At 31.6% G+C, this 22,552-nt stretch overlaps 1 protein-coding gene across 2 annotated transcripts in view; it reads left to right on the plus strand.

Moving 5' to 3' along the window:
• Positions 1 to 22,552, plus strand: part of LOC132933472 (uncharacterized) — a 35,254-nt gene that overhangs the window by 7,216 nt on the left and 5,486 nt on the right. The window contains exons 3-6 of one of the 2 annotated variants that reach the window (XM_060999744.1): positions 120 to 350; positions 8,887 to 8,975; positions 12,509 to 12,594; positions 14,544 to 14,818. In XM_060999744.1, the coding sequence (XP_060855727.1) occupies positions 120 to 350; positions 8,887 to 8,975; positions 12,509 to 12,594; positions 14,544 to 14,818 (681 nt within the window). The remainder of the gene's footprint in view (positions 1 to 119; positions 351 to 8,886; positions 8,976 to 12,508; positions 12,595 to 14,543; positions 14,819 to 22,552) is intronic. The other variant, XM_060999745.1, reaches the window with a different exon arrangement.

The following is a 22,552-nucleotide window of genomic DNA, read 5'->3' on the forward strand; positions in this document are numbered from 1 at the left end:
TTCGGCGTATATACCTATGTGACGACGTGTAGAGCGAGAGAGCGAGCTATACCTCGGGAACGGTTGTTCCAAATGTAAAAAAAAAATGATCAGGTGAAGACGGTGGATGATGTTCGCAGATGAATGGACCGACTTGGACGTAGACAGCAAACGCAATAGTTTGTGCAATACAGGAAGCTGTGAATTTTTGTTAACTTGCTGGATGGCTTCCGGTTACATTGAGAGCACCTGTGGTGGCTTCCTGTACGTCTGTTGCGACCGAAATTCCGCCAAAACGAACGAAAATATTGCTATCAATACTAACAGAGCGTCGGTGCCGGTCGACTATGGCCCAGTGACTAACGATCCCAGTAAGTCACCGCCGGTCCGCGGTTTTATTGCCTATTACACCTTGTACATCACTTTACTTTATACTGTTTTTTTTTCTTTCATTCTTCGTTTCCTGTCTAACGATAACGCTACAAACTGTAAAATAACAATGATACATAATATATTTATACTATATATTACGACCTGCTTCTGTAAAAACTTCACAAACCGTCGCCCGAAGACGCGACACGTACTTACGACATAATAAACAGAATGATTTTGGTTTTTTCGACGTTAGACACACATCTCTGCAAAACAATTAACATTAATCATTTTTTTTTACAAAAAGTCGTTTAAAATAGGTATCATATAAAAAAATGTTTGGTTTTAATTTTTTGATGAAAATACATAATACTATGTATACATGTAGGTATACCTACATTTTTAATTTCATATTTCTAATCAGAATATTTTTCGTAGTATTTCGATACTTACATAGAAATCGAATTATGAATGAGTGCTTTATTATTAGCTATATAAGTATTTAAATCTTAGGTGAGCGGATTAGTGGACCAACATTTTGCGGGGTACTCCTGTACCACTCCATTCCGCTCATCTAAACTTAAATTACTTAAAAGTTATAACAACCTAACTATAATTATATGGTCTCATTCAATATTCAGTTTTTATACATCATTTTCAGAAAAATATTCTGCATCTGAATTTGAAATTAAAAAAGTCAAAATTATAATTGTAAATATTGATAAAATATGTAAATGTGTATGAAAAAGGGTTAATGTTTTAACCATTACAAATCATGCGAAAAAAATAATTTAAAAAATATTAATAGTTTTAAAAATAATGAATGTCTTACTCAGATTTAACGTCTCTAAAATCATTCTGTTAATAAATTATACATTAAACTAACACTAAACAAGTCATAACTCTTACAATACAGCTTTACACAAATACACAATAAACCACGCTAAAATCAAACATATAATATGAATCTTAATAACATGCTTTGTATATCAAAAGAAACGTCACATTTCTAATCATTAGGTAAATCATTTCATCCAATCTGTAGGTTATATCGTCGTCGATAAACCGGTAACGCGGTAACACGATTTAATATTATATTAAATTATTTACAGTCTATAGTCGAAGATAATCTTGGCGTATTTGCGTGTTAGGGGTCGAAGAAATTTAGAATATTTTAAGGGGCCAGCACGTGACCGTTATTTTGCTCAAAAACATGTCTTACAGGAAAAATGCTCATGCCTCGTATAGTGATCCGATTTCGATAGCTTTTTTTTTGCTTTGAAAGAGAAACACTTTGTGCAGGTCTCCTTGGACTTGGATTTTCACAATTCTATTACTGAACCATATTATACCAACATACCATATTATGGCCAATTTTCACAAGCTTTTGCTATTTTTATTATGTTTGTTTTAAGCAAAGAGATTAAAAATCGAAGCCCGATGCGCCCTGTAGAAAGTTATATTCTTTGTAACAAACAAAAACATAAATAATGAAATCAGACCACTCTACGACGCGTGAGAGTTTTTCCCGTAGAGCGTGTTTTGAGCAAAAAATCATGTTTTTTATTTTCGGTTGGCGGTGCCGCTGTTGACATTCAGTGCGTGCATAGATAGCCGCTACAATCACACTCACACTAATCGTCATTGGCGACCAACGCAAATTTCATGGGCAACGAAATTGCGTATTGCCTAAATATTGCCCCTTGGACACACGAGCAGTGAAAAAAAAAATTGTGTGACGGAATCGATGAAATCCAAAGATCGGCGTTACGAAATCATTACCTAGGTATTGTTATTATTACGGTTCGGATTTCCGTCGTCGCGTCTAGTCTGTCCGAGACTGTGACAAAAAGCAAAACCGGTGAAATCGTGTGCGGTTTTCACGACGTTTCGTCTGTAATATAATAATAATATCGGCCGCTCGTGATTTTCGCGGGGAAATCGTCACCGCGGTCACTGCGTCGGTAATCGGTTGGTATATTATTATACCTATCATAATACCTGTGCACTATAATATCGTTGTTGTACTATTATAATATTATATTAGTAGGTAAATCGCGGAGAATTTCCGGATTACGACTATGGGCACTGTCATATCGTATTATATTATGAACGCGGCCGACGTGTATATTATTATTATTATCGTATTATTATGACGCGCGGACAAGCGGTTTCTCGACTGACGACAGACAGGCAAGTCGAAACGGTTTGATCGAATTAAAAAAAAAAAAAAAAACCGATATTAACAATAATATTTTAACGACGCGATAATAACGTCATAATGTGTATATTCTTTTACATCCGACGGATGTCGTCGGAGGGTAGGTGGCGGAGGGGATGATTTTTTTCCACCGATCGATTATTTTATTATAATAATATATTATGAAAACGTTATATACGGCTTTCTATGTCATCGCCGTCGTCATTATTTTTATTATAATAATAGTAATATTATATTGTATTTTTATTATAATATTACGACAAACGCGTGCGGCCGTTTAACAACAATATCGCATTCACGCCGTGTCGTCAATGTCAACCGGCATAATATAATAATAATAAATTAATATATTAATGTGTAGGTACGCCTATGTAATATAATAATATTATATAAAAGTATAATGCATTTATATTGATATTGCGACGATTAGCCTACAAATATTAATATTAATTTATTGTTCGTTATTGTTGGCCGGTTACAGGTATAATAACTATAAATGTATTATTACATTTTATGTACGCATATTCACGCTGTATATTATAGACGGCGAGTGCATTAAATAATAAATAGTATATACCCGACAATAACAATAATAATCTACTCGACAGTGGTTAAGTATCCCTCTGTTTGTGTGATTTTATACCACGGTATATAGCATCTATTATTGCCTTCACGTAACCACCATCGACTATATTCTTATTTTTTACTTACTCGGCTAGAGTTGTGTTCTCGACGAAGACTTCAGGAGCCATTTACATAAATAAACTCTCTGCACAGTGCACACACGTCTTCATGATCGTTAGGTATGCCCGCAGGTTAGGTTATGATTTGGACTGTGCATTTGCAGGAAACTTATTTTTACCTTAACTCAAAACATAGATTTTCTCAACACAAAGATGGAACTGTATAATATAATATTCGGTAGCCACCAACAAATTCGATTTAAAACCTTTTTTTTAAGTATTTTTTTGGTACTTTTCATAATTTCCATTAATTAAAAATTTTTACTCACATTTTAGGAAATATTTTTCTATTTTTTCTTTCTTATGATTTTTGAAAACTCATTGAAATGATTAAAATATAGTTTTTTTTTCATTTCATTTTGATATATTTGTATAAATACTTTCCAAAATTTGGATTTCAGTGCATTTGACAAGGTATTTTATTGAGATTTTAGTGCAATTTTTAAGGTTTCAAAATGCATTTTTTGTTATTTTAAATTAAACTTTTAATTAACAGCTTGTTTATACAGTTAGTTTTGCTTGGTGTGATCACTGATTAGTAAGATCAACCGTTTATTGAAATAAAAAAATAATAATCGAAACCAAAATTCCTATTTTAAATGTTAAAATGAACCTTATATTGGAAACACTGTGATTGAACCACTTTATGAAAACTAGTATAGTCTTTCAATAACAGTCAAAATCGTATTAATAAGTTATTTGTGCAACATCGATAAACGTATGCACTTATTATATAGTCCTTCTGTGCATTCTTGTTCTAATTTTTTACTGATAAATGTGGGGAAAACGAAAAGATTATAAAAATAACATACATTTACTTATTTGTTTTGATAAGTTGGAAAAATGTTCGGAAAGTGAAGCTTAGGATTAATTAAAAAAATATCCCATCCTATAATATTTCATACAAAGTTTAAAAACATTCTGAGCAAATTGAGGAATATCGAGAACAAAATTTTACTTTTTCTTGAAACCTAATGGACAAAATGTCGACGTAGAACAATAACTATTACGATGTTTTCAGCTAGAAATTTACCTGTCGGTAATTCTACTTTGTAGAAGAGAAAGCTTTAAATTTAGCTTTGCAGTTATTATAGGCGTTGACAAATTTAATCCAACGATTATGGGTGGTGGATGCGCTTTATTATTAACCACAGTGTTTTGTTTTTATTTTGTATTGAACAAATATATTAATAAAGGATAATTAAAAAAAATAATCTATTATATGGAATCGATCGGTTAGTATAATCAAAATGACTTGCACCGACGACGTGATCGCATTAAGCGGAACTCTGCGCTCCATTATTATTATTATTATTATTATTGTGTAGAAAGCGAATTTTTTTTTCCGTTTGTTCCGAGCGACGACAATTTTTGTTCGAAGGACGCATGCAGTGGCCTTTCGTATAACGGCGATAATGTGATAATAATATACAATACATCGACGGCGGTTCGTAGTTTATTATTATCGTAGTTGATCTCCGACTATAATATTATCCCATCCGGCCGAACCGTTCGTGACAATGTCGTAATTTTGTTCACATTTTTGGTATTATACATTTTTGTGTGATATAATGGATACTTACGCTCCCCCCCCCCCCCACCATTTTATCCCACAATGGCCTAGATTTTTTTTTCTAATTTGAATCCAATAATCATGTCTTTAGATGAAAAACAAATTATCATATACTATAATATAAAAATATAAGTCTTATAGGTACTATTTTTACAATGGACAATATACATTATTTTAATTTTATTTTTTTTATCTAAATCAGAATTATGACTAGGTATAATAAAATGTTAGCACAAATAGAAGTTTTTATCATTTGGGTTTCAAAAATGAAATGTCCCTTTTAAAAAATAACCCCTTTTAAATGATTTTAGATTAATATACTTCAATATTTTATATCGTTTCAGTTATATATAAATAATTGTTCTCCGTGAGAAAATTACTGTAACATGAAATCCAGATTAACCTGTAGGTATTAATATTTTTTAACGGTATGGTATATTTATATTTTAATAAAAATCGAATTTAAAAGAGTTCTCACCCAGTACCTAATCAATTCATTTTATATATATTTTTGTTATTGTTGTCTCAAGTTCTAAAACCATCGGTTCACACGATTCACACGATTGGTACTCGTAGGTAGGTACAGTAAGTTTTCGACGTGATTTGTTATGATAAATATCAAATTTATATAATAACTCTACCTACCAAATTAATTTCAGAACTTTTACACTGTTCAAAATGAAAATGAAAATACGAAATGTCTTTCCACGCTCTCTTTCTATTATTACATCATATATAAATTTATCTTAAATACTAACTTAAATATTGTAGTGTTGATGTGTTACTTGTTAATCGTTATGTGCTTCACGAAGCATGCTCGCCATCCTATTATAAAATATTCCAATTTTTGAAATTTTAAAAAACAGAAACTACTATAATTTACTGAAATATAATATTAGATTTTTTACCTTTTAAAGAGTGTTCTGTGGTGGTACAAACTTCTTTTATTTAAATGAGAACCACACTTTTTTTTTGCAAATAATTACTAATCCGATGATTTTTTCAAAAATTTTGTTTCGTCTTAAACAAAAGTTGAATGAGTTGTATGGATTTATGAATATTTATGTAATAAGGATAATAGTCTTTAATAATTGTTTTACATTAAATATTTTAAATACTTTGATGTAATATAATTTAATCTAGCTAGTATACAAATTACACTTGGACTACTTTTCTAAATAATACATTTTTAATTGACTAATATATAATTTTCAAATATTTCTAGCCCTTTAATTTTCTTAACCTATTATTACGGAGTATTCTTAGTACTTATGTATTTAGAGATTAACAATTATGCAACTATGACTGTTAAGAATTTCGAAAAAAAAATGTTCGATGGATGTTTCGTCCCGTTGTTGAAATATTGATTAACACTTCACGTTTTATTTTGGCTTGTGCATTTTATGAAGTTCATAATAATGTTATAATATTAATACATCATAATATTATATTATGTAAGACTCGGACACGTTTATAGATACCTAACCTACCTATACGATATATTGTTACACGCACGTGACACTTTCAAATCGAACCGACTTCGAAAATAATGTTACTGTAAACTGTGTTTATAGATTTCCAGTCGTATATTATAGACGGGCAGATATTATACGTAACGCCTTTCTGGCTGTAATCGCTCAGTCTTATATTATTTGATTAAGAAAAAAGTAAAAATTTCTCGAAACAACTTTCGACAATGACAAATATCGTGAGCAATTTACTATTATTAGTGTTACGTTCTTACGTATGAATATTTAATTAAAAATAATATATCTTCGTATTACGCAATAGCTATTGATATGATTATCGTGCGATCAGTGATTGGAAGTACGCCAGTAAAATATATAAAATATTATTGTTATCTTCGATTATAGAGCCTATATCGATATTATATTATATTATATTATTATATTATGATATCATTAGGTACTACACCTAACCATATATTATGATTTAAACATGAGCTTAAAATGTATATTTTACCTATACGAAAATACGCACCACAGTGAAAGTAAAAATACCAAAACGCTTCCTAACGTTATGACTTATAAAATATATCACATCAACAAGTAGTAACTATTCATAACTATAATACCAAATGAACTTTTAACCGAACAAAAACTGTTATTGTTGTAGTCTAACCATATTATAGTTATCATCATCATAATCATTAAAACTAATGTCCGCTTCAACTATGGGAATAATAACATAATCATAATATACCTAACACGGCGTATTAAAGTAATACCTATGTTGTTTTCACCGCGGTAGGCCATCAAAACGCGTTCCTACCTGCCTAAATAAATTGGATTCATAATAATAATAATAATAGTTATAATAAAAATTACAATTTACAATATTTGCAACGAGTCTAATGTATAAAATAAGTATCATATATTGGGTATTGATTGGTTTACAATGATGTTTACAATGATTAATAACGCCTGTGCGTATTACACAGAATATTGGAATAATGTACTATAATACTAACGGTATTATATTTTGGTGTCCGCACACTAAACGGAGACTTCCGGCGAATGTTGACTGTGGTTGTAAAAACGAGTTGTTGTGTGATAAAATAATAATAATAATAATAACATACCAAAATAATATTATATTATATATAATAAATATAAATATACCTATTCAACATAAAAAGTATAACGATTTTTAATGCGTCAATAAAAATCATGCCCTTTTGACCGGGTCAGCTGATATTATACGTAACAAAAATGCGTTTTGGGCTATAAATTAAAAAAAACCAAAATACAAGGTCGATTTTGTAGCCCCAAACCAATAATGAGCATATACGTATAGTATACACGTGATACATAATATTTAATATACCTACATATAGTATATAATATTTTATGTTTGTATGGTAGTACAAGTATTTAGAAAGTGGTTTTGGTGCACTACACGATCGTCATAATATTATGTAGACGAATATATATCATTGTAAATACTACATCATTTTGGCTCTATCGTTATATTATACAAAAATGCATAAACACATACATATCATAATAATGTTTACCTATATATACCAGACTTATGATTCATAATATTATACACACACTTATATTCAACGCAAGGCAGGGAATTCAATAAGTTAAAGTCAAATTATAACTTTTAAACAAAATGAGTTATTCATAAAAATATTATTTTTTTTTTATCGAATTATCTTTTTGCCTCACTATTTTACGAATCTCAGTTACTAGGTATCTATAGTAACTTTTACACATTTTGTCACCGCCGAAAATCATTTTGTTTTCCGATCTAGGTAAAATCGCGAGAAAACCAAATCAATATACCTACTATCGAGCTAATAAATTCATTTCATAATTCATTTTCAAAAGTTCAAAATTGACATTTATTCTGACTTTCCCAGCCTTGCTTTTACGATAAATAATATTATATACATATTTAATATTTATAAAATGTGGCAAAAAAGCACATCCATATCAGACTAATCATAATATATAAAAGGTGATTCATTAAATGTCTACATAGATTTATTATTTCGAAAAATGACAACTTTTTTTTCAATTAATAGTCATGAATTTAAAGTTTAGATGTGTGTTGTAATGGCACAGGGGTACCCCGCTAAAATGTTGGTCCACTATAACTGCTCATCTAAGCTTGAAATGACTAACTATTATTAACTACTCTTCGAAATTCAAGTTTTATGTTTCTGAAAAATATTCTACTTAGGAATAAGTATATATTTAAATATTAAATTAAAAATATATGCTGTCAAACAACAGAGATAAATATTAAAAAATCAGAAAAAGATAAAAAATAATTGAATTTTTTCAAAAATTATATTTTGCAATGGCATTATGTACATATAATATTTTCAAAAAAGTTAAAACTTTTCGAAATAATGAGTGTAGATACTTGAATGGACCACCTTGTATAGATACATATAAACTTGGTGGATGGTATATGAAATCAACAAGCAATTTATTTGATCAAAACGTATGCGTATTATCTAGGTTGTGGTGTTTCGGTGGCCAAGCAACAAGGAGCGCAAAGAAGAATTGTCGGAGGTGACGAAGCTGGGTTCGGCAGCTTTCCATGGCAGGTAAAAAATAACAGCCACAACAATACCTATATCATAATATATTATGTTAAGATAATAATATCATAAAAACAACGATAATAATACCTATTTAGTATAAATATAATAATATAATATTTGTTACATTGTAATATATAACAATAATAAACAATAATAACACCATACTACCGTAGAGTTTACGGTAATTTATTGTATACTTCGCATGCATAATATTGCTCCAGTCGCGATTCCATAATGATAATACAACCGCGGTCTTGTCGTTCGCCTTATTAAATTAACGGTAATTCACCGTGAGTTTTCCCGAATAGAATAAAAAAAGTCACCGCCATTGCCGTAATATCATAACAATAACAGAATAATAACAATACATGACGTATCAGCCAATATAATATTGTAATTATATGTATTGATTTACGACCTCCCGTTGTCGTCGTCGCCGAAAACAACGAATTTTAATCATAATTAGGGTTATAGGATTTATATTATGCAATAGAAAATAGAAAAGTATGCATTTAATTCTGTTAAAATATTCTAAAATATGCAATCATAATACACAGATATTATAAAATATACCTATATAGAATTTACCTTTATGTTCTAATGAGATTATCTACGTGATATAATCTTACGAAAAAGCATCTCATAATATTAAAACAAATTGAACAAAGTTACTTTTCATGTTAACTACTTAAATAATTTTTGTTGCACTTACTTTTAAATAAATCTACCCAGTATTTTCAGTACATTTAACATTATTTTCTTCAAAGACAAAATTACCGATATTTCGAAATTAAATTAGGAGCTGATTAGTTGTATAAGTTATGTGGCTTTTAGCATTTTACTAGGTAGATACTTTAGACACTTTCGTCTAAATAAAACATATTACAATATGCATTTTTCACGTATGTATTTAAAACACTATGCAACAAAAAAAAATAGTTCATAAAATTGTGTATAAATACGAGGTGGTTCGTGGATATTATACTGACCAAATTTGTGAAAGGAAGTTGCAAAAATAAAACTTACCTATGCATATTAAACCTAGTCCTATTATCATAATATTATGTTATGCGGTGTTGTATTTCTTCTCGATCCCGTTTCTTGACTGGATGCATACTTTTACCACGTATAAGTCTGGATCAATATATGGGTGTTTATGCAGACCGTTATCATGTGGGTGGATAGTTGGATTTATCCCCGAGGACTACCACGGATGCGGGGGGACCCATATACTTAAGTGGACAGCTTTAAATCGTATCAGGTAGTTTATATGGGTAATGTTTTTATTAGATACAAAATATGTCACTATATGATCATATACATACGAATTATTTTTGAAAACTAAAATAAAATCAGAATCCCTTCTTATTTAACTCCGTTATTTCCAGTTGTCACTTTAAATTTATTTCGTTCCTGGGATTTATGCTATTATTGTAATATTTTGTTTTTTGGTAACATTTATTACTATATTTTTCAATATTTTATACCTACTTAAAATCCGATTTCAATGTTTACATATGTATATACATTAACAGTGGGTAATTATAAATTTAAGCATACGCCGATAATGTCAAAAATTATGTGTTAAAATCTTTTACCTATACAAAAACACTGAAAAAAACAATTTTTTTTCATACGATTTCGGGGCCCACTGCTACCTACAATCAAAATTATTGGCCCCTTCTCGTCTTCCATATAATATTATAGAACCGGACTTGCTCGCACATTTTCACGGTCCGAACACCATCGAATGCCCATCGCATTGTGTCGCCGAATGGTTTTCATCCGTCCGCACTACGAAAACATCATAAAACGCATTATTACCATCGACGCGTGTCATTACCGCAATAATCGTTTTCGAACGCGACCACCGCCGCCACCGCCACCGCCGCCACCACCACCGCCTCCGTCTGATTTCTAAAAACACGACGACGATACCTACCCATAATTTATACGGCAATATTTTACGCGTTTGAAATACTGTGACGTTCATTATACAGTCGCGTCGCATTATAATATTATTAAATTATTAATAACATCGATCCGGACGACGGAAGGTGAAACGGATCCGAGCAATCTGCAGCGGCGCCGGTCCGGGTTTCGTACAACGGGTGAGTCCGCCGGCGACTGTGGCGAATATTATTATGATGCGTACCACGCGCACAACATCGCCTAATACATATTATTATTAATAATGTATACGTCGTAATATAATTAATGTGTGTAATTAATAACTGTAATATAATATAGCGAAACGATTTTCGGCAACACAAATCAAACGGACACGTCGCTGCAGTATAAACAGCACGTACGCGCCAAAATTATAACGTACGTACGTACCTACGTTTTAATATTTGTGATTTTTATGATTTTTTACGCACCTACCTATTAGATGCTTTAACATAACAACATATTATACATCAAACGTGAACTCATAGTCGTCCATGTTAACTGGAGGCTCCGCACACATTTTCCTAGCAAATTTTTGTATTTTTGGTAAAACAATTTTCATATTATGGGTACCTATATTGTATAGCTTGATAAGTAACGTAACCACAACATTTTCACCATATACCTAAATAAGTATCTATAATTTATAATAATTATTGTTTTGTATAGATGTTTTATTTCTTAATAGTTACGCACTTACGCTGACGTTTATGAATAACCCCCTCCCTTACTGAAATTTTTTTTCTAAAATTACATTCCATATTTTTGTCAGAAAAGATCAGTCAATTTCTATATTTAACCCCTCCCCCTTAAAGTCTGAGTGACCACTGATTAATCAATATTTTATTTTCATACCTGATAGCGAAATACTATAAATGCTATAAATGTTGATGTCTGATATTGAATAAACAAGTTATCCGAGCACGGCTAAGCTCTCCGAGCTGCCTGGCAGACATACACTTACTAATGAACGCTAAGGAAAGTCTTCCAGGTAGCGATGAGGGCGTGTCCACCAGACGCTATTGGCGATGGCATAATTAACTTTTTGAAACAATAAACGATGGGGCTCGGAGGGGAAATAATACCGTAAGAAGTTCTTCTTCCCGTCCTAGATATCACAAAAAAAAAGATATCGCAGAACAAATAGTTTTTTTATTACTAAACATTTAAAGTTTTGAAGAACGAGCACAACTTGTAAGGGACTATCTTTTTTAATTTTACCAGCTCTTATATGAACTTTGAATTCACATATTAATTAGATAACCTAAGAATCTCTATCATAAATAATTTGTAATAAAAAATTGTGATAATGGTAGGTAATTCAAACTATATAGACAAATGTTTTCACTAACACTGATTCAGAACATTAGTGAGGACAGAGTTAATGTATCCATTTAACGTCTTTGTCTCTGTCAATGTTAACATCATAATAGGTATAATATTTATAATTATTTTTTTTAACCAGTGATATCAATCAATATTATTATCACTTATAAGACAAATCTCGATTACACCTATGTTGGTACAATTAAAACGTATAAAATATAAATCAATTATGTGTATAATGTGTACCTATATGATTCCAGGCTTATATTCGCATCGGATCCAGTCGGTGTGGTGGTTCGTTGGTGAACAGGTATCACGTAGTAACAGCCGGTCACTGTGTCGCCAGGTAAGTCGATTATTATTCGTTATGATATTGACTATTGTTATTTCGGATTTGACCAAAAACTAAAAAAAGAGTTTAATTTAAATTAGTGCATTTGTTACGCTGTTTACGGCTTTACGCTCGCATTCCAAAGGTCTGTAATGTTCATGTTTTTTCCTTAACATTTGGTACGATGTAATAATATAATGAACTTATCAATCAAATGTATTAATAATAACTATTATCATATGTTTAGAAAGTGATTTTTTTCAAATTCAACATTACCGAGCATAATATAATACCTAATTCTCAAATTATTCATTCTATAGTATATTTGATATAAAATCGACAATGTCACGAAAACCTTTTTGATAATATATCAACCGTTGTAAATAAATCTAATATAGTTCTGAAAGTTCATATAAGCTCGTGAAATGGACTTCAAATGATACACGAATGATTAATTACGTGGTTAATTTAACTCTAACGCATTTTGTCTTAGTAGCTAGATATGAACTCAATACCTATATATCAAAATATATCATTGTATACGCAGACATTTCATAGATTAAAATTAAATATGAAAATATAATGTCCACGGACGTGATACGGTCGATTTTAACTGCCATTAACATAATATGATAAGTAGATATAATAGTTTCATTTTTACACGGACATTTTATGGTAACTTTTTGTTTTTTGATTGAGAAAAGAAGTTTTACTTTTACTTGATACGAAAAAAAAAAAATTTCCTGTGCCACTTCACAATTATTTTTAAATACGTCCCTGGTCAGTGACATAACCATGGCTGCATACAATAATAAATTCTCATAGTCGGTCAGGCGGTGGATAACAGTTTAATAGGTATTATATAGTGTCCAGGCAATGAAACCTAATAATACCTATATTATTGACAATAATTAATAACCGAACGAACATAAATCGGAGCTTATTTTATTTCCCGTTACGTCGATCGCAGCCGTTACACTTATATGTACGACAACACAACTGTAGTGTAGACTAAATAGTACTTAGTCGTAGTTCGTAAAATTTCCGATTTAGGTTAGTCAATTAAATTTCGATTTGGTAATCGTCTTTTATTGCGGAACGGCCGAGTAAAGTACAGCAATGACTACGTAATGGTCACCGATTAATTATTACGGATCTGAAGTCGGCACCCTATCGCCAATACGCGAATTTAACATTTATACTATTGGGTTTCACAATTTACAGCCTATTACATGAAATCCAGAATTATTACGGGCGTCCAACCGATACAGTTAAAATAAAATGAGGAATGATCGGTGATCCCCTCGAAAATCCCAACTGTGTGCAAAACACTTCACAAAATAAAATTGTACTCTTACAGTCCTACTAATTAATACGTGACAGAAAGGACATTTTTTATGTTGCAAAAAAAACGGATTGTAAGTAAAATTTAAAGATAGGCACTATAACACTGTTATAGGTAGTTAAAATGTAGTTCAAGCAATGTTAATAAGACAATTTTTTTTAAATTTTCAACGTAAATCGTTGGTTAGTTTTCTAATTAACTTAATTACTTAACTAATTATAAAGTATCCATTTTAGTAAAATGTATTTTCCATTTATTTTGAAAAATGATACGTAAATTATGTTCATACGCATATAATATTATATGTATAATTAATTACCTACCTTCACTAAAATGTTTTGAAATAAATTTCATAAAAAATAATCGCGGGGATAAAATATTTTTCGAGGACAAAGCGTCCGTAAACTTTGAGCTAAGAAGCAAAAGTTCAAAATTTTCGAACCAATTATGTACTTATTAACGTTTCAAAATATTTTCAATTTGCAAACTGCCCTATAGCACAAACGTATCTGCCTATAATACCTATAGTATACTTTTGTATCGTGTCGAAGCGTTTGGGAACGACTAAACTGCAGTAAACAATTAGTGCGACCGTCTTATGCGTTTTCTCTGTCATCAGGGCGTCGGCGCGACAGGTGCAGGTGACTCTTGGAGATTACGTCATCAACTCGGCGGTGGAACCGTTGCCGGCTTACACGTTCGGCGTCCGCAAGATCAGCGTGCACCCCTTCTTCAAGTTCACCCCCCAAGCTGACCGGTTCGACGTGGCTGTGCTCAGGCTGGACAGACCGGTGCAGTACATGCCGCACATAGCACCCATCTGCTTGCCGGACAAGGGCGAAGATTTTTTGGGACACTACGGATGGGCGGCCGGATGGGGAGCTTTGCAAGCCGGTAAATATACTATTATACACTACATAGTTACTATCGATATTATTAATGAATGACGAAATCCGAAAATTCAGCGACAACCCATGTAGTAAGTATCATATTGGGCATAATTATTATCCCACCGTGCGAAATCCAGTTCCAGTAATATTCCACGGATAATGATAATAACATGTGTGTTGAGGAGAATATGAGCGATGAGTTATAGAGCTGCATATTGCAGATTAGGGATGTGCCGAATTTAAGTGTCCATGAACTCTAAGTTATGTTAGCTTAAACCAGTTTTCAAACTTGAATCTTATTTTAACTTTTTATAAATTTTGAAAATTTAACCACAACAAATTCTAAAATATACCTATAATAGTAGCAAAATAAACTTTTAAGTTTAAACAGCTTAACAGTGATTACAAAAACAAATTATCCGCCGCCATATATACTTTGACATATTGAACTGTTTAAGATATTATGTTCGAATCGAATTAATAATTTATATTATTGTATTAAGAGTTACGACGCATATCAATATTATAGCGTCAATTTGTACCTCATATTTTACACCGTGTGGAGACTTAAACGCATTGTGTAGAGAGAAGGAAAGCGGCGGGCGTTTTACCTTTAAAGCTGTTTACATGTTTTTGTTCACTTTATCATAATATTGACCATTTACCATTCAGAACATATAATAACAATCCATTACCAAATATATTTCTATAACAGTAAAAATCAAAAACGCTTTGAACATTTTAAAGTACAGTGTCTTCCCGGAATAGACGGGCCAAACAGAAGATAAAACTGTTGGCAATAAAACATAATCTAATTCCAAAGTAATAAAAATCGTTTAATTAATATCGCAAGCTTTTTGGGGGGGGGGGGGGGGGGGGTTTGGTAATCATAACCATTTAGATGAATTAATTCCCGCCTTATGCATCCCGTCCTCAAATATTGCCCATATTTAACTTGTTGAAAAGTTATTTTTTTTTAATTTTTTAACCTAACTAGTTAATTATTTTGGTTTTTAACTTATTAACTTAATCAATTGAAATTGTTATTGTTGTGACTTAACTTTTCATAGTTAATTATCATTGCCATGCAGTTAAGTTATTTTCTTTTCGTGTCGTGCGGAACCAACTAGACAATACTGATTCGATGACTCTTTTTCGATTATGGGAACATTTTTTTTTCTTAGCTTTTAATTTAACTGAAGACAATTTAATTGAATTAACTAAACTTGCCACAGTTAATTATTTTCATTAACTTGTCCACATTTGCCCGTCCATCACCAGCACCAACGCCTGCTTTGTCTCTGGCGTTCTTCGCCGCGAAAATGGACCATCGACGTTTGTCGTCATCGTTGCGATCACAACGAAGAGTCTACCCGCGGACCATAGAGTGACAATAACAATAATATTAATATACTTACTATATAAAATATTATACTACACCAGGGAAACGCGTATTTTATAATAGGTTGGGATCGAGAAATCAATTGTTTTCAAACGTCGTCGGTTATAGGTAATACATTGTGCGTATTTTAGTATTTATAGCGCTGCGTCATCTGAAAAGATTTATACGATGGACCACACAGTGTTTCAATATGCGCATATAAGCACAATATTCAAATGTATGTATGTATGCGTTTCAAACCTATGTGCAAATATACAATAATATTATAACGTCTGGTCGCCGGACCGACTTTTCCAATAAATCACATACCCGCTGCGTACAACATACTTGAACATATAGTAATAATATTCAGTATACCTACGCGTATTATAACAATATCACATCGTCCACACCATCAGTCTGCCGGACGGATTGTTTGCCGCCTTGCAGACAAGCTCCGGAGAGAGAGTGTGTATGGCGAGACAGCAGCTATATTATTATTATTCGTAAGTCGAACGGAAAGCGGATATTTTTATATTGCTGTTTTTACGTGGGTGCCGCCCCCACGTACCTATTATAATGCAGTTGCCTGCAGTTATTATATTAATAATATATGTATGATAATACGATGCGTATAAAGCAGCTCAATTTGAGCATAGGTGATAAGCCCTCCAAATATATTATATTGGATAATGATATGTCACGTAAAATGTTTCCTTCGACGAGTCAAAAGATTGACTACAGATGGCAAGTATAATATGTTTCAGTCTTGCAGAACTGTTTCTCAAATTTGGGTATATTCTCCGTAAGAGATGTATACATTTATTAAAAATGTGTGATCAATCGGAAGTATAAGACAATTTAAAAGACAACAAATTTGTGTTTGAATAAAATTTAAAATTTTTGATTGAATAATATATGCTTACTTACAAGGTATAAATATATAAATATTAATTTTTTTTAAGCCACTTATAAATACAAACTTAATGAGGGAGGGGAGATTTTTTCACACACATTACAGAAGAAAAAATATGAAGGGTATGAGCTACAAACCCCCCCCAAAAAAAAAAAATGTTTAATCCTATAGTTGCTCCTATATAATGAGCTTAAACGTCATATATTTCAGACTTGATCAATAATCGTACGTAGCCTCTAGGAAAAAAATGTTTATTAAGCATTGATAGTTGGTATTCACCTCATAGTATTTCACTGGTAGAGCTGTTGCAGTGACGAATCCAACAGTTAGTTGAAAACCGTATTTTCCTGGTTGATCGGTGGTTATTAGTTAGTATCCAAACACTTGGGGGCGTACGCTCGCCCACAAATACATCCACTGATCCGTGTACGTTTAACACGACGTGTACATATAAATAATAGCCCCCGCGACCACCGTTATCCTATCTTTCCGACCGGTTTTATAAATATTTTTTTTTACCATACCTAATAATTATTAATATTATACACCATTGTCCGCCGTGCCTTTCCGACGCATCACTTAATTTTCTTCGGACAAGGACAACAATAACAGTATAATAACGTTAAAACGAGTCAGTCTCATCATACAGTAAATATGACTCTTCACATAATATTATATTATTATATTCAATTTCGTTTAGGTATAATATATGTACCTCGTTACCTCCGTCGCGTAAATCTATTTAATGGGATGGTTTACTCGGAGGAGACTATCATAAAAACCATGTTTGTACATCCATCATCGTATGTGCGACGTGCGTCCACCCAGGAGCTAAATTCGAACAGGTCCGTTTTTATTACGGCTACTAATTGTTTTCGTTTTTTTTTTCAATCTAAGCGGTCAAAAACAATAAAAAATAATATAAGTCATTTTACAGAATCAAAGGGAGTATTCATAATATTCATGCTCTGGTTTTGGTAATAATAATAAATTACAATATTAATCAAACATTCAAACTAGAACATTTCAAAATATTATGAATTTTCAGAATACACGTTCGTATAGATTTTCATTAGTCATATATTAATTATTATAGCCCACGCAATATATTATTACCATAAATTGTTTGTTATTTCTGTATTGTTTCAATCTTTTTTTACAATATTTAAACGCGCTATAAATTTTGTAAAATTCTCGAACAGGGTTGGCACTTTTAAGCACAATTAAATCAGGACTGCAACTTCTAAAGGTTTTTTTTAAGACTGACTGTAAAGCCACCCGGAATGATTTAACAAACTCTAAAATCATTTTTTTTTTTTTAAATAATAATAATTCACAAGCGGAGTGGGGTGATATAAAGATGACACTATATTATTATTTTATGTTTAAGCTTATCGTTATTCAACAAATACAGTATAAAGGGTTACATTATATCTTAAATCTGTCATTATATTTATCAGGAATAATATTATACTATTATTTAGTTTTCGATCTGTGCAGTACATTTGATTAGTCAGTACTAAACTATAATTATTTTAGGCCCCACGATTTGTTATGTTATTACGGCTTAATAAGTTATAAGAAAACATTTTAATTGGATTTTTTTGGTGAATATTTTAGGCAAAAACCTGATAAGACTTGGCAAATCTTGAAAAACCCATCGGGCATAATGTTTTGTTGAAAAAAACCAACAAAACTCTCATGGGTTAGGTTTATACACTCAAACCCCGGTTTTCGTCTACCCTGTTCTCGCGGCTGTTAAGGGTTGTCCCTAAATCATATTTCAATATTATATATTACACTAGTACGAATATTACTCAAATCAAATCCAACTTTAAAATACGATTATAAATGCGGTAGATAATGAGCATAATAGAGACAGAGAGGGGAGAGAAAGAGAGAGTACGAGAGAGAGAGCGCGAGAGGGGAGAGAAATCGGTAAATATTACATACGAATATACCGTTAGAGTAGTGTCATCCGTATTATAATTAACGTGTACTTTTTTATGAGCCTAGTGATCTATAAAATCGCGGAACTACAGTAATCGTAGCTGTGTGTTATACATATCTATAATTAGGTTTATGCGTTTCGTCGGTCGCAGAAAAAAAACAAATGTAGGTACCTACCTGGGTATAAATATATGTGTTTCGTGCATCGACCTCGATTACGGTTACGCGAGCGGTGCAATAATTCGTTACCCTTTTGTTTGGGTCTCTGTGTTATATTGGCGGACAGGAGATGACAACACGCGTTTGCTAAAATATTCGTATTTTTAGTATTATTGGTTACCTATGCGTTCCGGGGCACTTGTACAATGCCAGCACAAAACATCGCGCTAATTACCATAATATGGCGAACCTATATAATAATATAACGTCACAACAATAATAAATAATAATTATATTAACCAATGTTATACCGTTAACGACCATAGTTCATTATAATAGATACCTATAATAATAGCAAGTATAACAGCCTCACGCAGGTGCGCGAAAATCGATTGTTTCACAATAATTTTACTGCGAGACCATTCCGCGTGGAATACAAAATAAATACACATTTTTGCGTGCAGTTTGATTAGCGCCGAAAAAAACATTCGTCACTCATGTTACATTGTCGAAACGAATCATTGGTCAGTTAAAATTGAAAAAATAAATAAATACATAAAAGTAAAAGGGAACCTCCAGCAGACATCTGTCCGGAAAGAACTATAACGGATGTCGCACCAATAATTAAAATTACACAGAGTGTAAACAATTGTGAATTCAACCTAAACGGAACAGGTAGGTATATAAAACACCCGTACTACGATGAATGGGATGGAAAAAAAACGACCAACTAGTACTAATACGGTACGGTGACATTTCATTCAGCCAGTGCAATTTTGAGAAATTATGTTTTATTAAATTATTTTGTTAACGACGTCTTCTGAAAATTTCGAAAACCGACAGCTGTATAGAATTAAGTTATTATAATATTATACATAATAATGACACGATATCCTTTGTACAAAAACCGTATAAGTTCTTCTTATCTATATTACACCGTTCGATTCAGAAATGAACATAAATAAGTAAATAATAAAAACCTTCAGAAAAATATATACATGTATTAAAAAAATATATGAAATCTCTAAAACAGATTAGGTATTGAAAACAATCGGGTCTCGACACCGTCTATAAAAATTATATTTGGATATTATGCTGCATAATAAATACCTTGTAAAAAATAACCATCGCTGCAGTGAAACTAATGAAAATTATATTTTTCTCTAGTTATTTTCGGAACTACCCATAATAATTAACTATATAATTGAGCTATCAAAATTGGTGAAAAATCAAAAATCCATGTATTTACTGTAAATAATAAATTTCCAGAATATCAATTATTACCAATTATTTATTGATTATTCTCCACGCACTTTATTCAATCAAACTAAATGTGATTTTCCTGATACGCGGAAATTAAAAAACATGAATTTATTTTCGGAATCCATACATTTCACATCAATGTATGTAATATTGTTGGGTGGGAATTTTTCTTCATTTTATTCCAATAGAATATTTTTTTCTTAAACAATTTCGTGTAGAAAGTACTATGAAGTAGCAATTCTCAAATAATTGTTGTAGGTAATTTTTCAAATAAAATGTACCTACAGATTTGTTCTTTCAAACAAAATGTAATAGGAATTCCGTGATAGTATATAAGTAACAACACACGCATTTAGTATGCTATTTGAAAATCGAGTTCCGTACAATACTTAATTATCGTTTAAAATACGGTCGAACGTGCACAAAATGTCTTGGACTTTGACTTAATATTAATAGAGTATATGCAGCGTGCAATTTATTTGTGAACCTCGGGCGGTCATAATCGTGCGGACAACTAACTATATAATAATAAAAATAATACAAATGGAGGTAATGAGACCGTGGGGTGGAATAAGATAGGTAGAGAGAGAGTGACTGAGATCATTATAGCGAAGAATCTGAAAATCGAATGCGGACAAGACCACATAATATTATACAAGCTGATTCACCAAGCATGACCAACACCATCTTTTCTTGTAATAAATAATTTGTTAAGTTCCAATTTTTGGAATTTTAATGTAAACTGAAGCATAATGAGTGTTCTTTATTCCTGTGGTGATCCAAACTTATTAACTTTCAAAAGTAAACAGCTCTTTTTTCTGCAAGTTGTTAAGCAAAAGACTTTTTAAAATTTCAATGCTTCAAAATCGAAATTCAAGTGAGTAGTTTTTGAGTTACTTAACTTTGTGTTCTAAGGGTAATAGGTCTATGTTAGTTAGTAAGTTTGGTAGATATTGCAAGGACTATGATGGTATGACAATTTTATAGTAATTAATATTTATCAACATAGGTAATTAGGTACTTATTAACATATTATAATTTGTGAAAATTGTCCGATTATAATATATTGAACTAGACTAAATATATTTCATTAATTTTATATTTTTGTAAAATCATTTTCAAGAACTATTAAATAGTTGAGACGAAGACTTATACATAATATACATATATATTTTAATAATTTGGAAACTAGATTGGTACTCTTTGATTTTGATTTATCAACATTTTAAAAGAAATCATCTGCTTAACAATTGACAGTAAATAATGTTGGTTGTCTTAGAAAAAAATTAGCTTGTATCACTCCTAAAATATTATAAAAAATCTAGGTATTTTTGAAAATATGGTCCATATAAGTACCTATACTTGAAAATTCAAAAATACAGAATTAAAATGAATTGATTATTAAAGGGAAAACATTTTTCTGAACCCTGTATAATATAGCGGATAGGTATCTGTCGGCGGGATAGAATGAAAATAATAATATCAACCGAACGTTTTAATCTCCGTTCAGGCCAAAGTCCATTAATAATAATAATAATAATAATAATAACAACAATAAATAATAATGATAAAAAGTAGGCAATGACAACAACGTATCGGCCACCATCGGCTGTAATAGTATAGGTGGCCAACAGCTATAATAATAATAATACGAGCGGAAAATCACGCGCGCGCGCCCGCCCGCTTTCGAATCTCGTCAGCGGCGCGAAGACAGTGACGGATATACGAAAACACAAAGATATTGATAACATATTTCGGTTGACAGCTCCCTCCGCGCTATAGCCGCGAGTTGTACCTACATAGCTATAATATTATCGTCCACGCAAGAGTCAGGTTGTATTAATAATATTATTATTATTATTATTATCATTATCCTGGTAGTGGTTGTCGCTCGAGGATTGAAATCTTTATGATAATAATGATAATAATATGTTTAGTCGGCTCGCAGTCGACAATAGTACAATAATAATATTATATTGTTATTAATGATGTGCAGTGTTCGAATGACAGCACACGCGAGCGCGTTACAACGGTCGGAACAACGTCATCGTACACCATAATGTACGTTT

This window comes from Metopolophium dirhodum, chromosome 1 (assembly GCF_019925205.1).
Source record: "Metopolophium dirhodum isolate CAU chromosome 1, ASM1992520v1, whole genome shotgun sequence".
NCBI lineage: Eukaryota > Metazoa > Arthropoda > Insecta > Hemiptera > Aphididae > Metopolophium > Metopolophium dirhodum.